The 12282-nt window shown below is 50.5% G+C and overlaps 1 protein-coding gene across 2 annotated transcripts in view; it reads right to left on the bottom strand.

Annotated features, from left to right (window-relative positions):
• Positions 1-12282, bottom strand: part of VPS41 (VPS41 subunit of HOPS complex) — a 183511-nt gene that overhangs the window by 75910 nt on the left and 95319 nt on the right. For both annotated transcript variants that reach the window (XM_020964498.2, XM_078152047.1), the window contains 2 exons: positions 8789-8851; positions 5048-5113 (listed from right to left, as the gene is read on the bottom strand). In XM_020964498.2, the coding sequence (XP_020820157.1) occupies positions 5048-5113; positions 8789-8851 (129 nt within the window). The remainder of the gene's footprint in view (positions 1-5047; positions 5114-8788; positions 8852-12282) is intronic.

Below are 12282 nucleotides of genomic sequence, written 5' to 3'. Positions count from 1 at the left end.
ATGGGGCAGCACTTAAAACGCCCAGCCCCGCACCCCTAGAGCTCCCCACAGGGTTAGTGCTGGGTTGTAATAAAGCTGGAGCGGCTCCCTCCACACACACCCACACTACCCTACCCATCCCCATACACACGCCCCTCATACTCCCCTACTACCTATACCTATGCACTCATACACCCCACCACACTCACATTCCCCCCACCCATCCCCACACACATACCCCCCACTCTCCCTATACCTATACACCCATACACCCTACCACACACCTACTCTGCCCCACCCATCCCCATATGCCCCCCCAAGCCCCCACCCATACACCCCACCACACACACACCCCACCCCACTTCCCCTGAAGAGGGGAAATGGAGGAGCATGGCCTCAGTGGACTCCTCTTTGATTAAGATTTGAACATGGATGCATCTGAGCTGCCCCAAGCCAGGCAAGGGGGTGAAAAGCAGCTGTGCCAGCTCAGGGAAAAGGACCAGCTGGCAGTGAGGGGGCACAGGAAGGAACAGATGGGCAAAGATGGGAGGGGGAAAAGGAGCAAGAGCAAAGCCGGGCAGAGGAGAGGCCAGACATGTGGCCAGCACAGGGTTAAAGAAAGTATGTGAAACAGAACGGAAATGAAAAGCACAAGAAATACATGAGGCTTGAGCTGCTGTCAAAATGACCAAAAGAAGGGCGGCAAGGAAGGAGAGGAATTGCCATAGGAAGAAAAACTCAACTCCAGAGAAGCCTATAAGAGAAGGAATAAGGACAAAGAGGGCTCTCACTGGAGAAATGCTGAGTCTGACGGAGGAGGCGGGAAGCAAGAAGGAAGCTCCAGGGGTGACGGGGCTCCTGGGGGGTAGGGGAGACGCATCAGAGTCCAGTGATGCAGAAGCAGCCTCTGGCTAAGCGCCACTGTCTCGTTTCCTGCTTTGGCCCTGCTGCTGGGGCCCAGGCTGCAAGGTGCCTGTGTCTCTAAGCCATGCCGGCACATTACGTTTTGGACAAAAATGCATTTTTCTGGGCCCTCCTCTCAATCCAAGATCGTTTTTCCATCAACGGCATTTACCCAGTTTCAGTCTTAACTATGAGTCAAATAACTTGTGCTTTCTTTTTTTCATCTGAATGAGCAAACATATTTCCAAAGCCCCCCTGATGGCTCCCTGCAGTAAGATCTGGTACAATCAGAATCTAGAGCAAGGACGACACTAGGATTGACGCCAATGCTCAGAGTCAAGGCTCCCAGAGCGATGAGAGACGTGTTGGGGTCCGAAGAGCACTGGCTTACAGCCTGAGTTCAAATCCCGGTTCTGTGATCCAGGGCAAGTAACTCACTCGCCCTGTGCCTCAGTTTCCTGAGCTGCAAAAGGGGTGGGCTAGACAGATGGCCTCTGGAACTGGGATCTACTGTCTCAGTCGTTTCACCTCAGTTTCCTCCTCTGTAGGGAAGGAAGCAAAATGTCCTTTAAGGTTTCTTCTGACTACAAATCTGAGGTTAATAAGAGTGTCTGGACTTTGGTTAATGAGAACATGACAGAAGGTCAAGGCACCCAGATCCTCATGACGTCTGCCACTAATTACCACTCTGGGTATCTGTTTTCTTCTCTATGAGATGGAAAGAAGGAATTTCTATTTATCTCCTGAGGCAGCTAGATGGCTCAGTGGATAGAGTGCTGGGCCTGAAGTCAGGAAGACCTGAGTTCAAATCTGGCCTCAGACACCAGCTGTGCGACCCTGGGCAAGTCACTTCACCCTGTTTGCCTCATTTTCTTCATCTGTAAAATGAGCTGGAGAAGGAAAAGGCAAAGCACCCCAGTAAATCTGCCAAGAAAACCCCATGGACAGTACTGGTGATCCAGTCTGTGGGTCACGAAGCTTCCGACATGACTGACTTGAATGACTGAACAAAATCCATCTCTTACAGCTTCTATGAGGATAAAGAAGCAAAAAGATTATTCAATGCTTCAGAAAAGTAAAACTATCCCAGGAAATGAAGCATGCCAGAGCTGGTGTGGGAGCCGGGAGAGGCCCGGCTCTAGGGCCTCTGCTGACACCATGGGACGAAGGTCACGTCGCCACCAAGGGGAAAGGAAGAGCGCCGACCTCCCAGAACACGGAGGCAGCACACTGGAGCAGCAAACACAAGGCAGAGCGCTACGGGCGAGACCCCCACTCTGATGGGCTCCGCTGGTCAGACATCCAGCCGGCTTACTTGTTACCTTCAGGAAGGCAGCCAACATCAGGCAGAAATGAGTGTGAGAAATAGCTGGCTGTGCACAGGTCCAAAGAGAGTCTGGAGTAGCCCTTCTCCCTGCTCAAGGCCCCCCTTTCGTCAATGAAGGAAACTGGAAATTGCAGGGGAAGGAGAAAAAGGCCCTCGTACCTGAGTCCTGCCAGACAACACACGCGCCCAGGAGGGAAACCCACGGCCTTGAAGGTCTACACCAGTCTATACACAAACACGGAGCACAGGGGACAAGCAGAATGAACACAACATGCTGTTGTGCAGTCCGACTCCATGATCCCATCTGGGGTTTTCTTGGCAGAGATGCTGGACTGATTTCCCATTTCCTTCTCTAGCTCATTTTGCAGAGGAGGAAACTGAGTCAAACAGGATGAAGTGACTTGCCCAGGGTCACCCAGCTAGGAAGTGTCTGAGGCTGGATTTGAACTTCGGAAGACGAGTCTTCCAGAACTCTACCCACTGCGCACTGCCCAGCTGCCCCATCACGGGCTCCTGAAATACAACACATTTTGATGCCACTACATTGTTTTTTTAAAGGAATGTCTTCCTTACAAAACTTAAAATGCTTTCACGTTCTGGTCAGAAACGAAGCGTGGGCTAGTGGAGAGTAAACCAATCAGCTCAGGTCCCGCTTGGGCCCAGCGCTACTCTGGATGTGTGCTCGATGGGCTGGGGCCGGCCGGTGCTTTGCAGCTCACGAGGCAGCCTGTCCGGTCGCCTAGCCCCCACTGCCACACCAGAGAGCTGACTCTCTGCTTTCTAAAAATGAACTCTGCCGCAAACAGCATCCTGACAATTTAATAATTTGTCAAAGTTGTCGGCCCCACTTTTACGAAGAGAGTTCAAAGGTAAAGGGCACTGAAAGCACGAGTGAATCTGCTGACTGAGAACACCTGGCAAGTGACCAAACGCACCATGATCGGCCGTGGCTGCTCCAAACGGGCTGGGCTGCCGGCCCTTCCCCCACCTGCCCAGGCCACGGCTCTCCCGCGGATCACGGCCCGGGAGCCCCTTCGAGGAGGTGGCTGTGGTTCTGCAGCAGCTCCTGCTTTTTCAAACTTGGACGCAAAACAGAATTTAGAATCAGCTCTTCATACACCTGCCAATCAAGCCTCAGCATGCGAGTGCTAAGAAGCTCCCCTGAAAATCTCCAACAGAAGTTTCCATCAGACAGGCCCTGTTCTCCCTTCTCAATCCCAGGTGAGCACGGCTACAGGCCAGCATCCTGGCAGCTAAGAGAAGACGCCGAGGCACAAACAGCCAGGGCTCATCGCCCTCTCTCGCCTCCACCCTCTCCCGATGCCATGGGACGCACATGACCCAGCCTGCCACTTAGGGAAGCAAAAGTTACAGCACAGAAGGAAACCTTTCCAGTCACTCAGACAATACTGCCCCTCGCGTACCTCTGGCTCAAACGAAGCAGCCTGCCTTATTTCCCCCTTAACTCTGACTCGGCAGAGGGCGCACATGCAATCCCATGTGCTCCATCAGCTAGTGACCTTACAAAAACTCCCAGACCGAAGACAAGTTCATTTCAAAACCCCTGTGACCTTCACTGGGCATCCTGAGGCAGCAGATGTCCCCACCTCTGCTGAGTCCAGGGAGCTCATCACTGGCCCTCCTGCCTCACAGCGGGACAGAGCCGCCTCCAATCTGAGGTCTGACACCGGTCTGTGTGCTCCTGTGACGGGGACCCGGGGAGGCCGCCCAACACAGAGAGCCTCCTTAGGCAGAGCTGGTCTCTGTGGGACGTGTCTTCTCTGGGCTCTGACTAAAAGCCTTGCCCACCCTGGCTGTGGGGCTTATGCCCATGGGCCAAACCCAAGAGGATCCAGAGGAGCACACACAGTGTGAGGGGCCTAAAGATAGGAGATCGGGCCTCAGACCCTCAGACATCCCCGAGCTACGTGATCATAGTCAAGTAACTCAGGGCTTCAGTTTCCTCTTCTGTAAAGCAGAGATATTATTACAGTGTGGAATACAGCTCAAGAGTTGTGGGAGGAAAATACCCCTGAAACCTGAAAGCCCTCTATAAATGTGGCCCATGAAATTTTCAAAGCTAGCCTCATGTTGAGGTCTACCACTTAAAGGCACAGATTGTGATGAATGCATAAAAATGTGCATAATTACAAGACAACACAAATCTCAGACAACACCATGCCTGACTGGTCTTCTCTTGGTAATTCTGTGAAGGCACAGTATAGAGGTCTGAGAGATGACTGTAGTGTGAAGAACACTGAGAATTTTCCTAAAACTTTCCCAAAGGCATCATGGCTACAGTTGTCTACAGACTGTCCCTTCCCGCATGATGTCTGCTCATGTCTGACACAGGTGCTGCCGAAAGGACAGGCAGGTGAGGCCGTCAGGAGAGGAGGCCCTTCCAGGAGGGTCACCCTGTCAGGAGGGAACACTGCAAGTGTGCCCCCAGGGCCCTGCCTGGGAAAGTCTGGAGAGCTGGGCCCCTAGAAGCCCAGCCACCCGGGGAGGCAGGCTGCAGCCTGGCCGCCACGTCATTTCATGAAGGGCACACGCCACTACCTGTCACATCTGTCTTCTCTCCCCCTGCTCCAAGCAAACAACCCTGGAAAGCCTTGAGACTAATCTTTCTTCCTCACCCAAAGAGTCATTTCTTTTCCCTTTAGCATGACTTCTGAAATACAGTTTGTGAAATTAATTGACAATATCTTAAACTTTTCAAAATATAGGAAGCTTTACCAAGAAAAAAGACTCAAACAAAAACTTAAAAATGTCATGACTAGATGAGGAGAAACCCCAAACGCTCCATTTGAGGCTCAAAAAGCATCACTTGCCACTCACCTTCTTTCCTCCGGTTACAAACTGCTTGCAATGGGACCTCAAAAACTGGGGGTGAATCGCAATGATCTGCAAAGGAAGAGAAGCAGAGGGATATGAAAGAAGACCTGATGCCTTGTGGGGCAGGAGCAGCGGTGCCTTCCCATGGGGCCACGAGGCCACATGCTCCAGCGCCACTCCCTGCCTGGGGATCCTCGAGGCCCCCGTGGCGCCTGAGGACACCTCCCAGACTGCTCGTAGTAGCACATGTGCCAGGAGACACCAGCAGGATGGGCGCTGGGTTTTCAAGGGCACAAAACTATAAAAGAGCCAGTGAGGACGCCTCGAGGGCGCAATGATCTCCCCACAGACTTCAGCTCTCCTTGGGTAACAAGCCACTCCTGATCCTCACTTTCCGGCACACCTTCGCATCTTCTTACATTTGCTGACCCTATGAAGGGGGTAGCAGAGGTGCCCATATTCCCATTTAACAGCTTTGAAAACAGAGGCTCAAAGAGATGACTTTCTCAAGGTCAACTAGCCACAAATGTGGAATCAGGACTGCAGTGGAATCAGGCTCGTAGCCCTCAGCTCCTTCCAGCGTGAGCACTGTCCCCTGACCAAGGGCCCTCCTTGGTGTTCCTAAGCACACCCCGCAGCCTAGCCCGTGCATGACTGGGCTTCCCCCCAACGCCCGGGACATCAGTGGGACATCACCCCCTGGTGACGCATTGTGGGGGCATCTACTACCTCCCAAACTTTCTTTGAAAGAGAAATGGGTTTTCATGCCATTATCGAGGCTGGCAGAGACTCCTTCTAGGGACTCCGGGGATCCTTCTCGGATGCTAGGATCCCACCACATACAGCTTGAGGCAAAGCAGGATGCCTGCTTGGAGTTTAATCCCATCTCAGGTCTGCGGGCCCACGGGCACACAACCCCCTTCACCCTCTCTGAGCCTCAGTTTCCTTATTGGTAAAATGGGGATAATAACACCTAGATGACCTGCCTCACACACATATTGTGAGGCTCCCATGAGACAATCTAGGAAAGTGCTTTAGAAACAACAGTTCTTCTGCAGACAATGGGATCATGTTCAACACATCTGCAACGAAGGATAATGAACTTCCTCATGTCCTCCTGAGTGTGTATAAATTCTCATAAAAATATCTCTAATAACTGACTGTAAATCTTAGTGTCTTCCTTGGTAGCCGAGAATCCAATGAGCAGTCCCATTAAAAACTGGCCAGTAACCTCCCACTGGCCCTGAACGGAAGCCAACCCTCATAGAACCTCTTTCCACCCCTCCATCCCTCCCCTCCTCTCCCATAAACCAACACATTTGGCCAGCTTCCTTGTCCCCTCTGGGTACCAAGCTGCCCCAGGATGTCAGGTCTCAGCATCAGACCTGGTTCAACACCCAATTCCACCTCGGGCACTCCCTAGCTGTGTGGCCTTCTCTGACCGAGCCTCCACTTTCTCCTCTACAGAATGTGCAGACGGACACACCTGTCCTGGGTAACTCACAGGGCTGTGGCTGCTGAGAGAAAAGCGCTTTGTAAACCTTGAAGTGCTGGAGAAATTCCTTCCCAATGTCCCCTTCCTATTTTCACCCTCCTGCCAATCTAGGGAAGGGCAGCTCAGCAGCACAGTGCATACAGCACTGGGCTCGGAGTCAAGAAGACATCTTCCTGAGTTCAAATCTAGTCCTAGACACTTACTAGCTATGTGACTCAGGGCAAGTCACCTCACCCTTTTTTGCCTCAGTTTCCTCATCTGTCAAATGATCTGGAGAAGGAAAAGGCAAAGCACTCCAGTATCTCTGCCAAGGGAACCCCAAATGGGGTCATGAAGAGTCAGACATGGAGTGTGAATGCAGATTGAAGTGTTCCATTTTCTTTTTTTGTTTGTTTTTTCCTTCTCATGGTTTTCCCCTTTTGTTCTGATTTTTCTTTCACAACATGACTAATGTGGAAATATGTTTAACATGATTGTGCACGTATATAACCTATCTCAGACTGCACACTGTCTTGGGGAGGGGAGAGGGATGTGGGAAATTTAGAACTCAAAATTTTATAAAAGTGGAAGTCGAAAACTCAACTAAAGAAATAATTTTCTTTTTAAAGAAAAAGGGAAAAACCAAAGAGTCAGACAGGACTGAAATGACTCAACAAGCACCAATTTAGGCCCCTCTTCTACCTCCCTCGGCCCACGGTAACAGGCTCCCAGGATCTGCCTAGCCAGGGCCTGAGGCCATCAACTCCAACCACATCAGTGCCTCACTTTACAGATGAGGAAACTGATGCATCAGGGTTCAGTGACTTACCTGGGCAGTGATGAACCCAGGTTACCTGACTTCAAATTCAGCACCTGCTGCCTCTCAGAAAGCAGTCTCATCACTGGTCTCGCCACCTCCAGTTTCTCCCCATCAGTCATCCTACACATAGCCTGCCCCCTGCCACATCTTCCTGAAGTTTGGCTATATGCCAGTCCTATGCCCAAGAACCTCTACTGGTTCTCCATGACCTCCTTACCCCAGCATTCAAGGCCCTCCACAATCTGGCTCATTCTAATCTCCTTTTCATGCTTATCTCCCCCTACTTACATGCACTTTCTCCCTGAACAAGCCTCCTCTCAGTCTGACCCACACCCTGCCTGCCCCTCTCACCCAGGCCAGCCCAAAGCCTCCCTCCTGAGACCCTGAGGGAGGAGAGGCTTTAGTTATCATCTGTCCCCAATCCCCCATTTCAGGTATAAGGACGATGGGGTCTGGAGCAGTTGGATGACCTTCCCAACAGCTGAGCGCCAATCTCCTCCTCTCCATCCCCTCCGTGCTGGCCCCCATCAGTGCACGCCAACATGACCACAGCGGCCGTCTCCCTGCCTTCCGTCTCTCTCCACTCCAGGCCGTCCTACACTCGGCCATCAAAGGGACTCCAGAGAGCATTGATCCGACCTTGTCAGCCCCCACTCAATATTCTTCAACAGCTCACAGTCCCTCCAAGATCGAAGACAAACGCTCAGTTTGGCATAGAAAGCCTTTCACAACCTGCCCCTCCACACACCTGACGATCCAGCAGCACTGGCCTTCCAGCTGTTCCATCTCCCACCACCATGTCTTTGCCCTGGTTGTGCTTAGTGTCTGGAACGTTCTCCCTCTCTGTTCTGCTTCCTGGCTTCTCTGGTTTCCTTTAAGACTCCACTCAGAGCCGCTTTCTGAAGGCTCTCCTTGCTGGTTCTCCCCCTGGGCTAGCGCCTTCCACTGAGATCACCTCCCATTTAGGCTTACCTATATTTTTGCTCCTTTTTCCCCTCCATTAAAGTGTGGTTTTGCTTTGCTTTGTATCCCCAGCACTTAGCCCGGTATGGCCCAGTACAGCTCAGTACACTGCTACTTCAAAGGCACCTTCCAGGCAACCTCCATGACGCCTTCTCAGTCAGTCCAGTCAGTCAGTCCAGTCAGAAGGCTCTCCTCCTCTGGATCCCTGGCACAGTTTGTTTTTCTCTTTCGTGGCATTTAGATAAAATCTCTTTCCTGTTTTGGTGAGTTATGGGTGTCCTCTTCCCCATCAGACTAGGCTCTCCTTGGGACTAGGCCTGAATCTTGTCCAACTTTGTATCTCTCATAGCTTTGACATTTCCCGGCACCCAAAAGAGCCAATAAACGAATGAAAGGTCAGGGAGGGGATAAACTTCCTCCCGCATTAGCGTGGGGCTCTTGTGCATCTAGGGAAGGACTGTACGGGGAAAAGGAACCACATACTTACTTTAATAGGACAGTCAAAAGTTTCATGAAATTCTTCCCCAGAATACAGTCCAAATACTTGCACCTAAAAAATACAAATGGATCAGTCAGCTCATCTTCCCTCCCACCGAAGATCACTGAGCGGGGGACAATGCATACTTTCATTAAAATGTGGAGAACACTGAATAATTCCAAGGCCTTTGCAATTTCCATTAAAGAGCTTATGAAAACAATTTCATCACAACCAGCTTCTCCACTGTAATTAAGTTTTTACAAGCACCGCACAGACAAAGCGGTCCCTTTGCTCACCACAAATCTGTTCTGTTGAATGGAAGCGACCCTTTCAAAATGAAACAGATATGAATAAGTTATTAATATTCCTTCACTGCCTTCCGCAGACTATTCCTAAAGGGGCCTGGGTTGATGTGAGTCACAGATCCTTGTGCTTTGAGGGCACAGAAGAGACAGCAAGACTGACTTTATCAATTTACCCCGAAGATCAGACCACTCTATTTTATTCACCACCTGTCCCTTTTCTACAAGGTCTTCCTCCAGCTTCAATTAATTTTTGTTTAATTCCCAAAAGGAAATAAAAATATGCAAAACATGTTATGCCTTAATCTTTGGGGGCCAGACTAATACAGGAAAAGATTAAGCTTTAGGAATCTCAATGTAACCTTGTTCAATTTCTGTCTACTACACTTTGGCCCTCATGCCATGGAGTACAAGACCCAAGTTAGTCGAGGCAAGTAGCATTTACCAAAGGATGACAATGTGCCCAGCGCTGACACACTTCCAGGATATGAGGTAGGGTGGAGGAAGCAAACACTACCACCAGGCTAAGCTCCCTCTAGCATCTCCCCAGCTCTGCCTTCCTTGTCTCCTCAGTGTCGGGAGCCCCCAGAGAATGCCCACCGCCCTTGACCATGCCGCTTGGCCAGGGCTCTGCAGCGAGTTGTCAGGGCGCTGAGATGTTAGGGGACTAGCTGAGCTCCCCGACAAAGCCATTGTATGTCACAGACCAAGCCTGAACTCAGGTCCTCCTGGCTCTAGGACTGGCTCTCAAAGGCTCCTAGCTTGTAGACATTGGTTCTGTGAGGACTTGGCTTTGGTGGGGAGGGGCAGTTACCTGTAGGAAAGGAGGTAGCTTCACAGAAGCAATGTCAGCGGTAGAAGGCATACCTCTGTGTGGCCAAAATTCAGACTGATGAAAGATTAAACAATTTCCAGAGGCCTGAAACCATGTCTGAATGTTTTCTGTTCTTTTATCCCCTACAGCACTGGATCTGGCACCCTGAGAGCTGGTCTGGGCAGGCCCAGTCAATGATACCCAGCAGACTAGAAGTGCCAGGGCCTGACACACTCGTTACGAGGGGACCCCGGGGGTTCTCAGTTGAAAGGGAAACGAGGGAAGGACTGGGAGAAGCAACTGCCTTAGTGACTAAAGTGTTTGTTCCCAGAAAATCTCCCAACTGCCAGCTGGAGATTTTGCTAGAGATGACAACTCTCAGATGAATCTGAGCATTGTTTCTCAAAGGAAAATTGAAAAATCTCCTGTCCACAGCTGGAAAGAGTGCAATCCATCTCCCCAGAGGACGAGGGCGACGGCAGAGTTCTGAGTAATGTGAAGAAGGGGAGGACAGTGACTGATTAGAGGCAGAAGCGGGGTTCAGGAGCCCACTGCCCTGACCCCGCCTCTCCAAGAGGCTGAAGGAGCAGGTGGGCTTGGGAACTCACAGAAGCTGGCCTCCAAGTTTAAAGAAATCTCAAGCTTTGTATTTTTCTTCTCTCTTCTTTGGGCTCCAAAGGGGTCAGGTAAAGCAATTAACTCCATGTCTCTGTTTGTGAATCCGGCCGCTCCCGCGAAGAGTGTGGCTCTTTTAAGCAAACTGTTTGCTATTTCTCTGGGTTATTATTAAGCCAAGTGAAGAACAAAGATTCCCAGTAGGCACAAGGTCTGAGCTGGACTGGTCTCAAGGGAAGGGCTGAAGGAAGCGACCGTGGGGGATCGGGGGGGGTGGCGCTAGGTGGGTTCATTTCTGGCCAGCACACAACACAAAGCTTTATGTTACAGCGATTCTAGGCAGGTGAAGTTCCGTGGAAGGGACTACCTGGGGAGTCTGGGAGCTCATGTCTGCACTTGTCTATCACCCTACAACTTAGCAGATTACTAAGGCCAAAAAATCAGCCACCTGAGGCGGGCCAGGTTAGTTAGGCTAAAGCAAAACTTTTTTTTGGCTACTGTGACCTATGAAACACAAAAACACAAAATAGTTTCTGAACTCCAGGGAACTCTTTCTGTCAGTGAAGAGACAATAACTGTACTTCTCACTTCTGCACCTCTGGATGGCTATAAGTCCCAGAACACTGGCCTTTGACAACTTAAAATGATAAGTTCTCCAAAGGGCAGGGCAAAGGGGATGTGATTCATGAGCAGAGGATAACCATCACTAGTGAAGGCCACGCAAGAGAAGCACCACAAAGGAAGTATCAGAGGAACGGATGAAGAGGGAGGCCAGTTGCACACACAGCAAGGGCTAACCAACAGCTGGTCCTTGCACTCTACTGGGACCCAGAAACGTGAAGTCATCCAGTGGATGGTCCCAGCACATGGGATAGACCTCTGGGACTGTGCTGACCTGGGGCAGAGATGACAGAAGAGAAGAAAGTACAACTGGGCTGCAATCTGCCCCTTGGAAAGCCAGCCAGGGATGTGGTTACAGGAGCACAGATGGACTGAAGCTATGGAGAGCTATGGGGTTTTCAAGAAGCCTTCATCCATACAACCTCGGTGCATGTGGCAAGGATCATCACCTGCGTTTTACAGGTGAGGAGGCAATGAGAGATGATGAGCCAATAGATATCAGCAGGAAAGTAAGTGACTCACCAGGACCCCACTAACCAAGTATGGAAGGCCCAGGACCCCAAGCCCTGCTCTCAGCATTTCACCACAAAGCCACTAGTCACAAAATCACTGAATGTGCAGACAGACTAGACTCTCATCTAAATTTCTGATTTTCTAAATCGGAGATTTCTGTCCATGACTAGCAAGGTCACTCTATTGGATGAACTTTACCACATCTACGTGGACACCATAAATGAAACCAGGTGAAACGATGCCCCTTCAGGGAAACGGAGGGCAGCTCACGGATTCTCCTTGGAGAGGCAAATAAAGAGGCTGGAATGCAGCACCGTCACCGGCCAAAGACAACGAACGAGACAGCTGCTCTCCGGGAACCCCAGTCACCTGGGGGCGTAAGCATGAATAAGCACTTATCTGTTACAGAGGGCAAAGTCAGAGAGAATGTTTTTTTGAAGAATTTCAGAAGAATCTTCGAATCAAATAAACCTCTACCTTGATATTCAGTGACTTCAATGTAAAGGTAGAAAACAATGAAAAAATTGGAATTAAGAGGCAGGAAAGGCCAAAGGCTTGTGGACTAATCAGAAAGTTATATAATGAATACTTATTTCAAGGGGCACATTAAAAGGTGGGGGACAGTAAGCAAGCACCAA

The sequence above is a fragment of the Phascolarctos cinereus genome, unplaced genomic scaffold, assembly GCF_003287225.1.
Source record: "Phascolarctos cinereus isolate Bilbo 61053 unplaced genomic scaffold, phaCin_HiC Scaffold_4;HRSCAF=312, whole genome shotgun sequence".
NCBI classification, from domain to species: Eukaryota; Metazoa; Chordata; class Mammalia; order Diprotodontia; family Phascolarctidae; genus Phascolarctos; species Phascolarctos cinereus.
Note: the sequence above shows the minus strand (reverse complement) of the source record. Positions and strands in the feature narration are given on the sequence as shown.